This window comes from Sinocyclocheilus anshuiensis, unplaced genomic scaffold (genome assembly GCF_001515605.1).
Source record: "Sinocyclocheilus anshuiensis isolate Anshui unplaced genomic scaffold, SAMN03320099.WGS_v1.1 scaffold457, whole genome shotgun sequence".
In the NCBI taxonomy this organism is placed as follows: Eukaryota; Metazoa; Chordata; class Actinopteri; order Cypriniformes; family Cyprinidae; genus Sinocyclocheilus; species Sinocyclocheilus anshuiensis.
Genome location: NW_015537939.1, coordinates 1,027,271 through 1,040,842, shown reverse-complemented (window position 1 = coordinate 1,040,842; position 13,572 = coordinate 1,027,271). Strand labels below are relative to the sequence as shown.

Sequence of the window (13,572 nt, the reverse complement as noted above, 5' to 3'; positions counted from 1 at the left end):
TTGGATGGGGCAATTTTTATAAATTCAGCTATTATTTTCTCTTGTGGACTATATGTAAACATCTTTTATGTGAAATATCTTATTCAGGTCAGTACTAAATAAACAACAACATGCATTTTGTATGATCCCTCTTATTATGTTAAAATAATTAACATTTTGCAGATTCTGCAAGTTGTATGTAAACTTTTGAATTAAACTGTATTTATTTATTTATGTATTTATTTTTCATCTATGCTACGGAATTTTCATTCACTATTTTCCTCATGCTGTCTGTTCATCTTTATTGATGATGTGGATAACAGGGTTTGTCTTTGTGTGTGTGTTTCATGATTGTGTTTCAGTTTCACCAATGATGGGAAGAAATGTACTGGCAGACAGCGAGTGAGCAGAAGATCAGGACGGTGGTGCAGAGTGATGGCCATCAACCCTGCATGTCAACAGCTTCATTCAGTCCAAAATGATGTTTAAATGGAGGACTTCACAGAGAGGGTCAGTGGCCTGTTTGCCACCACCCACTTGCCCTACATTTAGGTGTGACGGTTGTGAGACACTTCTTGTTGTTTTTGCTAATTTTTAAGATAGCTTTAATATAAATCAAGTTCTCTCTTAGGACAGTGATTCCCAATCCAGCGAGTGAGCAGAAGATCAGGATGCTGGTGGAGAGTGATGGCCATCAACCCTGCATGTCAACAGCTTCATTCAGTCCAAAATTATGTTTAAATGGAGGATTTCACCGAGAGGGTAAGTGGCCTGTTTGCCACCACCCACATGCCCTACATTTAGGTGCGACGGTTGTGAGACACTTCTTGTTGTTTTTGCTCATTTTTAAGATAGTTTTAAGATAAATCAAGTTCTCTCCTGGGACAGTGATTCCCAATCCAGCCCTCAAGATGCATGTGTTTGTTTCATTTATATTCTTGCACACTTAAAATGCTTTCATGGCTGTAAATTGTTGATGCACTGTACTCTGGGTAGCAAACACAGTACTAAAATATTTTGAAACGTTTTAATAAAAATACTTTTGTAAATATGTTTGGATTGCGTTTTGATTTGTAATGTTATTCTGATGTATAGTAGTATCACAATTTTACTAACTATATGTATGTACTATTCCAACTACACACGCCACACACACACACACACACACATATATATATATATATATTACACAATAGCAAAATACAGTAGAATTACAAAGTACTGTAAAAATGACAAAGTATTGTAAAAAATATAGTACAATACTGTTTTGTAGTTATACAGTACACTGTTTTACATACTGTAAAGTTACATTACAGTACATTGATGTAAAACCAAAATACAGTAACTTACTGGCAACCGTGTTGCCCGTAACTTACTGTAAAAGTACAGGAAAATTGTTAACAGTGAAAGGAATGGTGGATTTCTTCTTTTGAAAATAAAATAAAATACAAAATAAAAAATAAAATAAAATAAAATAAAATAAAATAAAATAAAATAATAAAATTTAGTCTGGAAAGTGTTTATTTCTTCTTCTAAAAATAAACTAAAATAAACTTATAAAATTAAAGAAAGAAAAGAAAAGAAATACCTATGAGAGAGAGAGATAAATAGGCAGAGAAAGAAACAGTTTAACAGGTCCAATTTATTGAATGAAAAAGACTTCAAAGTAACTGTGTCTGAACCTTAGGCCTCAGGTTGACAATATCAGCTAATGGAGCAGCTGCGTTTCACTAAAAACTCAGTTAATGAATGAAGCCCTAAAAAGTCTTTATACTTTTATGGGTTTTAGTAATTTGACCGTTACAAACTACAACACAGCTCCCAGTAATTGTCTTACCATGCTGCAGCCAAGAAGTGCCTTAATTGTATTGCTCATTATCCATTTAGTACAGTTATAGAGGAGCAGCCCAAAGTGAGACTGCAATAAAGCAAGCACAGACAGTAAGACATATGCATACAAATATTCACTTCAAGCACTTCAAAGATAGGAGGAAGACAAAAACAGAAACAGAGGCTGAGGCTTGAGTGAATGCACACTGATTAACTCCAGCTCTTCAGCGGTCAGTAGGGGTTTTGTGCTCTGTAACACTGAAGCTGAGAGACTGCTCAGTGTGCAAGCACCTTATTCCATCCAATTAAAACTCTACGAGCTGCATCTGCCTCGAAGACCTCTTTTTTACACCTCTGGTTCAACCTCCTAAACCCCAGGGTTGGAGATAAAGATAAAGGCAGGGAGTGAGATAAGACAACAGATACTGTTTGCAAACAAGTGCTGGTGTTGCCTGAGGAAGAAAGTGCTACTGCGGTCATAATCATTTCAGAGATAGGACTAAATTCATCCATCACGACTGTCCTGAGTGTGATAAGCACATTCCTTTATGGCAGCGTGGAAAGAAGAAATATATTCTGAAGAAAGTTGGAGCCCAAACAACATTGGACCCCACTGAATTATATTGTTCCGTATAGACAAAAATCACTTTTCAAAGTCATTTTTCACAAAGTCTTATTTTGCGTTCCACAGAAGAAAGAAATTAATGCAGGTTTGGACATTTCTCAGTAGCTCTTTTCAAAATGTAACAAGCTACTTCTTCCAATAAGAATGGGTATCTCAAAATATATGGCTGTTGTTAATGTCAGACTGTATTGTAAACACAGCTTTACAGTCAAGTGAGCTGAAGCAATAATCAAACATACTCTCCTAGACTGTACATAAGGGTGTAGGAGTCATTTCAGTGAATCAGTTTATATTGACATGCAAATGATTCATTTTATATCTTTATATTGTAAAATATTATGTTAAATGCTGCTGTGCATTACTATGTTTTGTAAAATATAGGGTGTCTCCACTTTAAAGGGATAGTTCACCCAAAAATAAAGAATGTCATCATTTACTCACCCTCCACTTGTTCCAAACCTGTACGAGTTTCTTTCTTCTGTTGAATGCAAAAGAAGATATTTTGAAGAATGTTGGTAACCAAACAGCTGATGGTAGCCATTGACTTCTACAATATTTTTTCCCATACTATGGAAGTCAATGGTTACGGTTAGCTGTTTGGTTACCAACATTCTTCAAAATATCTTATTTTTTTGAAATTGATACAGGTGTGCAACAATTTGAAAGCGAGTAAATGATGACAGAATTTTCATTTTTGGGTGAATTATCCCTTGCAAATTATGGAACAAATCAAATTGGGACCTTTCAATGAACTGAATCAAAAGATCAGAGTCTTTGGGAAGAATCAAATCTGGAATATAAACACTAATTGCTCTATTTATAATAATAAATTATATCTATTCAATCTGATATTTATACTAATATACAATACATTTATGAAGACACTAGCCAAATGTAGCTTCAATGTAGTTTTGTTAGTGTAGGTAACTAGATTTCCAAAAAATGAGCTTGACTGTAGTTAAAGGGATAGTTCACCCAAAAATGAAAATTCGGTCATTAATTACCCTCATGTCATTCCAAAACCATAAGACCTTCGTTAATCTTCGGAACACAAATTAAGATATTTTTGATGAAATCCGAGAGCTTTCTAACCCTGCATAGACAGCAATGTAACTACCATGTTCAAGGCCCAGAAAGGTAAAAGACTGACACGGAAGAGAAGAAATTGTTGAAATAAGTCATCATTTTTGTTTTCTTTGTGCACAAAAAGTATTTTCATAGCTTCATAAAATTACGGTTGAACCACTAATGTCACATGGACTATTTTAACAATGTCCTTACTACCTTTCTGGGCCTTGAACATGTCAGTTGCGTTGCTGTCTATGGAGGGTCAGAAAGCTCTCAGATTTCATTAAACATATCTAAATTTGTGTTCTGAAGATGAACGAAGGTCTTACGGGTTTGTAACGACATGAGGGTGAGTAATGGTGACCCATTTTTAGGTGAACTATCCCTTTAAACCCTGCATAACAAAGCATTTTAACATCAAAATCTGTCTCTGCTATCAAACGCCACATACTGGCAGTCACTTTGTGATTTCCGATTTGAAAGTCTCCAAGTTAGAAATTCTGGCTTTCTCAATTGAATGGAACACAGCATTAATATTTATGAAGTCCGGTAATTCCAAGATGGATCACTTCTGCTTTGAACAAAAAGGGATTTGTTGCCAATACCAATTTATGCCTCTTTTCACACAGGTTATATATATAGTATATATGGAGCTGCACATATTGAAGGCAACCTCGCTACAGACCCCTTGGCCTTACATCCATCTCAAGGGACCTGTTGAGAAATAGATGTTTCATCCATCTGGGTTCATTGATCTGTGCATTTGTGTTTTTCTGCGTGTGTGTGTCTATATTGGGGTGTGGGGTCAGGGGTTCATCTGCTGCTAACACTATAATAACACGATCACTCTGAGTGCCAGGCTATTTGGATGAAAGCTATTTTTCGCTCTGGAGTGGTGGCTCACACTCATGGAGGCTTACCTGCTCATTTTACAAAGACAGTTCATAGCGACCATGACAGTCAAGCTACAAAAAGGACAAAAATATACTATAAATGTAGAATACATTGCACACACATTGCTATAATTTTTCACGTTGATATATTAGCTGTCTAGAGATACATTCAAAGAAAGAAATAAAGAAAGATTTTTTATTTTTTTTTGTGAACTACACCTTTAAAGTACTATTCAAAAGTTTGGGGATAGTTTTTAATGTTTTTGAAAGAAGTCTCAAAAAGTAAAACTGTGAAATATTATTACAAATTTAAGTAACTGTTTACTATTTTAATATATTTTAAAATGTAATTTATTCCTTTGATGGCAAAGCTGAGTTTACGCTGTTATACCAGTCTTCGGTGTCACATGATCTTTCAGAAATCATTCTAATATGCTGATCTGGTGCTCAAGAAACATTTATTTTTTATTTGTTGAAAACAGTTTTGTAGCTAGTTTTGTGATCAATTTCAGGATAATTTGATAAATAGAAAGCTCAAAAGGACAGCATTTCTTTTAGAATTAAATATTTTGTAACATTACACAGTAAATGTCTTTTCTGCTACAATTGACCAAAATGTGTCAGATACATAAAAGTATTAAATTTATTTCAAAATAAAATACTGACCCCAAACTTCTAAAGGTTAATGTACAGTATATGTTATATTTCAGACAGCACATGTGCCATGATAAATGCATGTGAATCTGCTTTCATGTTTGTGGATTCCCACAGCAGCAATGAGGCATTGTAAACACAGCTTCCTGCCAAACCGCTGCCCAGAAATCCATCTCACATCTCTCTTCTGAACAGACATATGGCCTGAAGATAAAACATCCAGCACTCTCTCCAACTCTCTCTCTCTCTCTCCATGAGTGTATCTGGATCGCCTTCCTTTTAAACTGCCATCTCCTCTCAATCCCATCATGAATCTAAAGGCTGGGCACAAAGCGAACTGCCAGCTTGAAAAGACCTTAAAACTTTCCCTGACACCACATAATAATGATATTCACCTCAAATTGTGGCAAAAAAACGAACAATGGAATAAACGCAGGATGTCTGGGCATATTATTCAACAGAAGAATAGCTAGAGGAAAAATCCCAGGCACTTCACAGTGGACTCCAATATTTCTTTCTCCTTCTTTCATGCACAAACACACTTGAGGGAAGCACTAAAATCAAAGCGGGCAGAGGTAAAACCAGCTGGACTCTTTGGACAGAATATACAAACATGTTTTATCAGTCAACAAATGAGCAGATTTGTGGGATGCCTGTTAGACAGTGGGCAAAGAACAGTGTATTTTGGTAGAGACTTTGCATGGACTTCTTTTGTTTTTAGACTGAGATAATGATTATTAGATATTCTAAGCCCTAACCTCACCCAACCAACACAAAAACCTTTTTGCATTTTCATGAAGACATTATGAAGTCTGTTTACTAAGCTGTTTTCCTCACAGACCACATTGGCTGCTGCTCACAGTGTAGGCAAAACCTGATACAAAAGACTGAATGCAACAAAGAAAACCTTAAATATTTGGAAAGAGAAAATCAAAATTAACATGCCAAAGAGCTGTGGAACAATTAATGCAAGAAATGAGAGAGAAAAACAGATTAAGGAGTGTGAAGTACTCTCAACAGTGGGACAGTTAGAGGTCACGTAGGGCTGTGCAAAAAATCGAATGCGATTTTCATGCGCATCTCATCAGTAAAGCCGCTCCTGTGATTAGTAGTAAATCTCCAGCACGTGCGTTCAGATGGAGCGGCATTTACTACACAGAGCCGTAGTTCAAAATCAGCAATGAATCGACTGCGATTTTAAATGCGATTTTGTGTAGCTTGTCAGTGATCTACGGCTCTGTGTAGAGATTTACTACTAATCACAGGAGCGGCTTTACTGACGAGATGCACATGAAAATCGCATTCGGTTTTTTGCACAGCCCTAAGGTCACGGTAAGACAATTTAAGCAAAAAGCAATACAAATAGATAAAATGAAGGGATGTGGGTAAAACAGGCATAAATTGTACCTTTAGTCCTCCACACTCTGCTGCAGAGCCTCTGTCCACACCTGTGATGTAGATACCCAGAGAGTATTCAGCCCCTCCGCGGATCATGAGACCCAGAGAACGGCCGTCATCCAGAACCAAATTTACCTGCGAAGAGGAAGAGATTGTCTGATTAAAAGCTAAATCAAATAAACAAGTTACACATTTCAAAATGCATTTCAAATCAGGGGTGACTACGTTTTACTATTAAAGAAGTTAAAGGGGTCCTATTATGCTTTTTCACTTTTTCAACTTTAGTTAGTCTGTAATGTTGCTGTTTGAGCATAAAAAAGATCTGCAAAGTTACAAAGTTCAAAGTCCACTTCAAAAGGAGATATTTTATTTAACAGAAATCACTTTTCAAAAACTAATAGTACACCCCCAAAACAAAATCAAGACTTTGTAAAAGAGCATAATAGAACCCCTTTAACACTATTATTTAGCAAGGAAATGACACTAAAAGAGGTGTCATTTCCTTTATATTACAAAAGATTTCTATAAAAATGTATCATGGATTCAACAAAAATATTAAGCAGCACAATGTTTTTTTTTAACATTGAAAATAATAAGAAATGTTTAGATATTAGAAGGATTTCTTAAGGATCGTTCGTATGACATCACAGCTTTGCCATCACAGGATTAAATTACAATCTAAAATAGGCTATATTAAAATAGAAATCAGTTATTTTAAAATTGTAACAATTTTAATACAGTTTTTACTGTATTTTGGATCAAATAAATGCAGCCTTGGCGAGCATAAGAGACTTATGAACTTTTTAACAGTTGTGTATCTTGTTTCATGATTTAAAATAGTGTTCGTGCTCAATTTATTTCACATAAATACACTTGGATGGACATTTTATCTAATGCATTAGCAATCAGACATTTTGAAGAGTGGCTTAAGCATCCAAATACTTCACACAGGCTGCTCTACACACACAAACACACTGAAATGTAGCGCTGACATTACGGCGACAAGGAAATTAAAATACTTCCCAACCACGTGTTGTTCACCTCTCAAATATAGAGCAGCCATTACTGTGCCGTACAACTATAATTCTCGAGTCTAACAACCTATGCGCCTTAGCGAACGACAGTTCTGCTGAACCAGCAGAAGGACTAATGTGACTCCCACGACCTCTTCGATGTGCAGCACACAAAAGCAACAATAGTGCTGTGATTAGAATGCATCATAGAATCCCCGCAGAGCCAATCAGACGGGGTCACCAGAGCAATCTGGGAGATCAATGCGGCAGTGCGCAGTCTCGTCCAAAACCAGCACCTACCAAAAGCGTCTGTCGCCCGCTAGCACACTGCTTAAAGGTTAGTACCAGCCATCCCTGAAAGGTCAAGGTGGCGTAGGGCCGTACTCTGTTTTGTGTGTGTCATTGTTCATAATGCCACACATTTATAAATGTCTCTCTCATGAATGGTTTCTTATATTTATTTTTAATTTTTCTTTCGAAGCGTACTAGAGGCTAAATAGACTTTGGCTTTCAAATGAGCTTTCTACGCAACTTTCGGTACCCAGGAATTTGTCAGAATTACCCTGCAAATTGCTTCACCACGTTGTGAGACTGAACAAGAGGGTAGTAAATCAGGGAGGACCGAGGCAGATTTCTGCTGCGCTGTGCAGTACTGATGAAGTCGGCGTGCTGTGCTAGTGCGTTCGTTTCCAACGGCTGCGGGGCCTGAGAAAGAGCGTGCGCTCTCCAATGGCCTTGGCAGATTTACACCTGGATGAACAGCTCATAAAACTCTCCCTATAATCACATTTAACAAATTCTGGCACAGAAGAACAGAAGAAATTACAGAGGGGTGAGTAATAGTGCTAGGGCAAATTTGAGGAGCAGACAGAAAAAGTGCAGCACAGTTTCAGTAAAAATAAGTTGTATAGTGTAATATTAATTGTTTTCTACACTGATTCTAATAAAACTGTTTCCTGAGCACTCAAATCAATTAGAATGGCTCGTGCGACACAGAAGACTGAAGTAATCACTGCTGATGGTTCAGTTTTGTCATCACAGGAATAAATTAAATTTTAAAATATATTCAAATAGACCAATTCGGAGTAGATGTCACATTTACGTCACTTGCAGCTGCACGCGCATAGTGGTGGCAGAAAAACACTGGTAACAAGTGGAGGCAAATGGGTAAAATCCATGGAATAAGAGAAAAAAATATTTTTGTGCCTTTTGATGCCAGAATCGGAATGCAAATAATTTTTAGAGAATACTGTCGTCAAAGATGCCATTTGAAGCTAAACGCAGACGTTCAAACGGACATACTATGGATGAAAACGGCTATGATTACTCTACTTTTAAAGCATAAATTTGATAGGTCTACATAATATTCACATATGCTGTTCATAGGGGACTCATTGTATTAGCCCTACAGTTACAGCATGACATATTTAAACCAATTACTATTAACATTTCACATAACATTTATTTATTTTATCTCACAATTCTGACTTTTTTTCACACAAAAGTTGATTTCTCCTAGTTCGGACTTTATGACTCGAGTTTGTCAATTCTGAGGGAAAAAACCTCATAACTCATATTCTGAGCCGAGGGGAAAAGAGAGAACGACGAGTTGTTTTTCCTTATTAGAATTTATTTATTTTATTTATTTATTTAGTCATTTAGCAGACGCTTTTATCCAAAGCGACTTACAAATGAGGACAATAAAAGCAGTCAAAACTAACAAAAGAGCAACAATATATAAGTGCAAATGACAAGTCTCGGTTAGCCTAACGCAGTACACGTAGCAAGGTGTATATATACATATTACACACACACACACACACACACACACACACATACATATACATACACACACACACACACACAAAGAAAAACAAGTAGATAGAATAGAACAAATAGAAAGCTAGTGTTTGTTTGTTTTTTTTGTTTTTTTGAAATAAAAATAAAAAAGAAGATAAATATAGATAAAGTAGAATTAAAATAGAATAGAAAGTGTTAGAGTTAGAGGGTCAAATCAAGGTGGAACAGATGTGTTTTTAGTCGTTTCTTGAAGATGGCTAAGGACTCAGCTGCTCGGATTGATTAGTAGACATAGGCAAAGTGCGCATGTTGTTAGGATTGCGCTGCCTACAGTGTGTGATGCATGGTTTGCGAGTGGTAGTGATAGTAGGGATCTGGAAACACATAGTAAGAATTGGTTATAAAAACTGAAAACAGAAGGGGAAGAAGTAGTAGGAAAGAGAATGATTCAGAAGCGATACTTATGTGTCTTGCCGGTGTCTTGCTCGGTGGAGTCGAACGGTAGAGTCAATGGTCTTTACACTCTTCGGGCTTCACACGAGGGCTGCCGCGACCGCTGCCGCAGTATACTAAGCTTTATATATTCGTCTAACAAAACTCAAATTTAATTCAGCTGGACACACTTTCCTGTTTATCACAACAAATGGCCAAGCAAAGCGCACGACACTGACAAGGAACGCGATACAGTACGAGACCAAACGCCATTTCAGCACGTCTCTACAGTAAACAAAACAAGCGTTTCCTAGCAACGACAACTGCGCTAAACACTGAGACAAGAAATAAATACACTTACAAGCTGCTTTAAACTTCTGCTGATTGACTGCTTCTCACAAAGAGTATTTCTTTACACTGTTTTGCTGGCGCTTGAACACACTTTCCTGTTTATCACAACAAATGGCTAAGCAAAGCGCACGACACTGACAAGGTACGCGATACAGTACGAGACCAAACGCGATTTCAGCACCCAGAACCAACCCACAATTTTTTCAGAATTGTGAGATATAATCTCGGAATTGCAAGAATAAAGTCAGAATTTTGAAATATAAACTCAAATTTACCTTTTTTAATTCTTTTATTCCATGGCTCCATAGAATGCTACTTGAAAACCATCATTTTCTGCCACCAGATAGGCTCCGCCCACAAAAACATCATCACTGTTTGCAAACAATGAATTGGTCTATAGAAACCAGTTATTTTAAACTGTAATAATATTTCACAATATTATAGCTTTACTGCATTTTAAATCAAATAAATGCAGCCTAAGTGAACACAAGAGACTTCTGAATTAAACAGTAGTGTATCTTTTTTATATAATTTAAAAACAAGTATTTGTGCTCTATTTAAAAAAAAAAAGCATTACATTCAGACATTTTTTTAGTGTGGGTTAAGCGTCCAAATACTACACACAGGCTGTTTACAATATTATAGCTTTACTGCATTTTAAATCAAATAAATGCAGCCTAAGTGAACACAAGAGACTTCTGAATTAAACAGTAGTGTATCTTTTTTATATAATTTAAAAACAAGTATTTGTGCTCTATTTAAAAAAAAAAAAGCATTACATTCAGACATTTTTTTAGTGTGGGTTAAGCATCCAAATACTACACACAGGCTGTTTTACACACACAAACACACACAGACCTCTGTGTGTTTAAAAATTTCTGGCACAGAATCCAAAAAATTGAGAGGTAAGGTACAGTGCTATTTGGGAAGCGGACGGAAAAAGGTTCTCACATTTAAAAGGAGCCAAAATGGACAATGCACAGTGATTGATTGCTTAATTTATCCAACTAACAGTGTGCGCTCACAGTTCCTTAGGCAAATAATGACGTGCAAACAAAACAATTTTTTTTCTCACCCTTCACTGATTTATATATTTAATTCATATTGTTTAAAATTCATAACAGAGCACCTGTGTACAACTGCAGATGTCTTAGTTTTGTTCAGGTCTGATGGAGACTGAGTAACTGTGGAACAGACTCTTGTATTTGCTGCTTCTTAATGTTTCATACATATTCAATAATTTGCTGATAAAAAGACACCTAGCCCAAAACACTAATCCACCGGTTTGGATTTGTTCCTAATAGACGGTATTGTCCTAAATGGAAATGCATCGCCGTCAAGGGTTTATCAGCCGAGTACACATTGTGTATGTTTACCAGAAAGACTTCTGTAAAATGCAAATCAAACACACACACTAATTCACACACATCGCTACTGTTTTTTTTAACTAATCAAATGAAATGAGCACAAAAATCTTATCAGAAGTAACAGAAAAAAATCCCAAGTAAACCAAATCAGGCTTAGTTTTAAAGAGCTACTGCCCATTAGCTAGTGGAGATGATCACAGATTGTTTAGCCCAGAGATGTTCATGTGTGACAGCGGATAAATGATGACTTATAGAAAAGGGCAGTGGTCCACTGGCACTTCGACAGCACTGAGGTTGTCATCAGCTGGCACAAATAAGATAAAGAGCTTTGGTTTACGGAAATAATAGCATACACAGCTTTCATGAAAGACAAGGCAAATTCTTCATCCGCACCTCTCTTACGCACCAGTGAAAACTCATTTCCACACTCAACCTACGGTATACAGGAGCACTTAAAACGACATCCATTTATTGAAGCTGTTGAGCTGTAAACAACGCAGCTTTAACCTTGAGTGTTTAAAGACTCTTGCACATGCAAATTATCAGAAGTTCTCTATCTATATTGTATCTCAATAACTATGTAGTTGTCTCCCACTTGGAGCGAATGGAGGTTTTATTCATCTGTTTGTTCATTATTTTCTAGGGACAAAACTGCTTTATGAACATGCTTTATGAAGAAACTATTTTAGGAAAATTCTGTTATATGTTACAGTTTTTTTTTATTGCTTTGGCACAATTTTCACAAGCAATTGGTCGATTTTTAAAACTCTTAGTACTAATATCACAACAGATAATCAAAAGTGCACTTTTTTCAAACATTTCAGCATATTTTCAATTGACTCACCCTTCATCTGAAAAATTCAGCTAGAATATAGATTCAGTCATATGGCACAGTGAGGACATTTACTGCATTGACAGTAAACTCTGTTCTAGCACAAAACCTTATGGCCATGCCATACCTTCATCACACCTTTTGATAACACACTGGATAAATACTTTTACAAAATATTATTGATTTTATGTGAAATATGCAAGTTAGGTAATGTAAGTGTATTTTCTAACATGACAATCATTGCCTGTATTACTGTAATTTTTTCAGCAACAAAGGTGATTTGAAACATGAATCTTGCATTGTTTGCTCTTGAATGAACTGATTGTTAAAAGTACTAAATTGAAAGAAGATCATGCTGATTTTACCACTGATTTTTTTTGTTGGTGATTAATTAAAATGTTCTCAATACATATCACAATGATCTTGTGTTTTGAAACAATAATTACGTGGAATGAAAATATAGGAAACTACAATGAAATACATACTGATGCTGATCATACTGAAAGAAGATCATACTGATTTCATCACTGATTTTTTTTTGGTGATTAATTAAAATGTTCTCAATACATATCACAATGATCTTGTGTTTTGAAACAATAATTATGTGGAATGAAAATATGCGCAACTACAATGAAATCATGAGATTAGGATTTGAAAGAATGACTAGTGGTGTTACAAGTGTGATCAGGTTAAAGTTTTGTACTAAGAGTTTTGAAAATGTACACCTTACCGAACTGATCTTAATGGTTAATCAGTGAATCATTTGGTGCATCTATATATATAGATTCAATAGATATTTAGTTTCTATAGAACGTGATTGCAATTTAGAGATAACCAAATGCACTGAATTATTTTTACACTACTGGTGTTACAAGTGTGATCAGGTTAAAGTTTTGTACTAAGAGTTTTGAAAATGTACACCTTACTTGTGAAAATAGTACCAAACCAATAAAAAAAAAACTGTAATGGACAAATACACTACTATTCAAAAGTTTGGGGTCTGTAAGATTTTTTGTTTTTTTTTAAGAAATAAATGCTTTTATTCATCAAGGATATATTAAAACAATCAAAAGTAAAAGTAAAGTAAACGTCTGTTATATTTTCATAGACAAATACACTACTATTGACAAGTTTGGGGCCAGTAATTTTTTTTTAAAGAAATAAATACTTTTATTCAGCGAGGATGCATTAAATTGATAAAAATCGAAAGACTTTCACATTGTTACAAAAGATGTCTATTTCAAATAAATTTTGTTCATACACACACACACACACACACACACACACACACACACACACACACACACACACACACACGCTCACACACACA

At 35.7% G+C, this 13,572-nt stretch overlaps 1 protein-coding gene across 4 annotated transcripts in view; it reads right to left on the bottom strand.

Annotated features, from left to right (window-relative positions):
- The window catches only part of LOC107661489 (whirlin-like), a 114,262-nt gene that overhangs the window by 37,801 nt on the left and 62,889 nt on the right, over nt 1-13,572 (bottom strand). For all 4 annotated transcript variants that reach the window (XM_016451112.1, XM_016451125.1, XM_016451106.1 and 1 more), the window contains exon 4: nt 6,457-6,582. In XM_016451112.1, the coding sequence (XP_016306598.1) occupies nt 6,457-6,582 (126 nt within the window). The remainder of the gene's footprint in view (nt 1-6,456; nt 6,583-13,572) is intronic.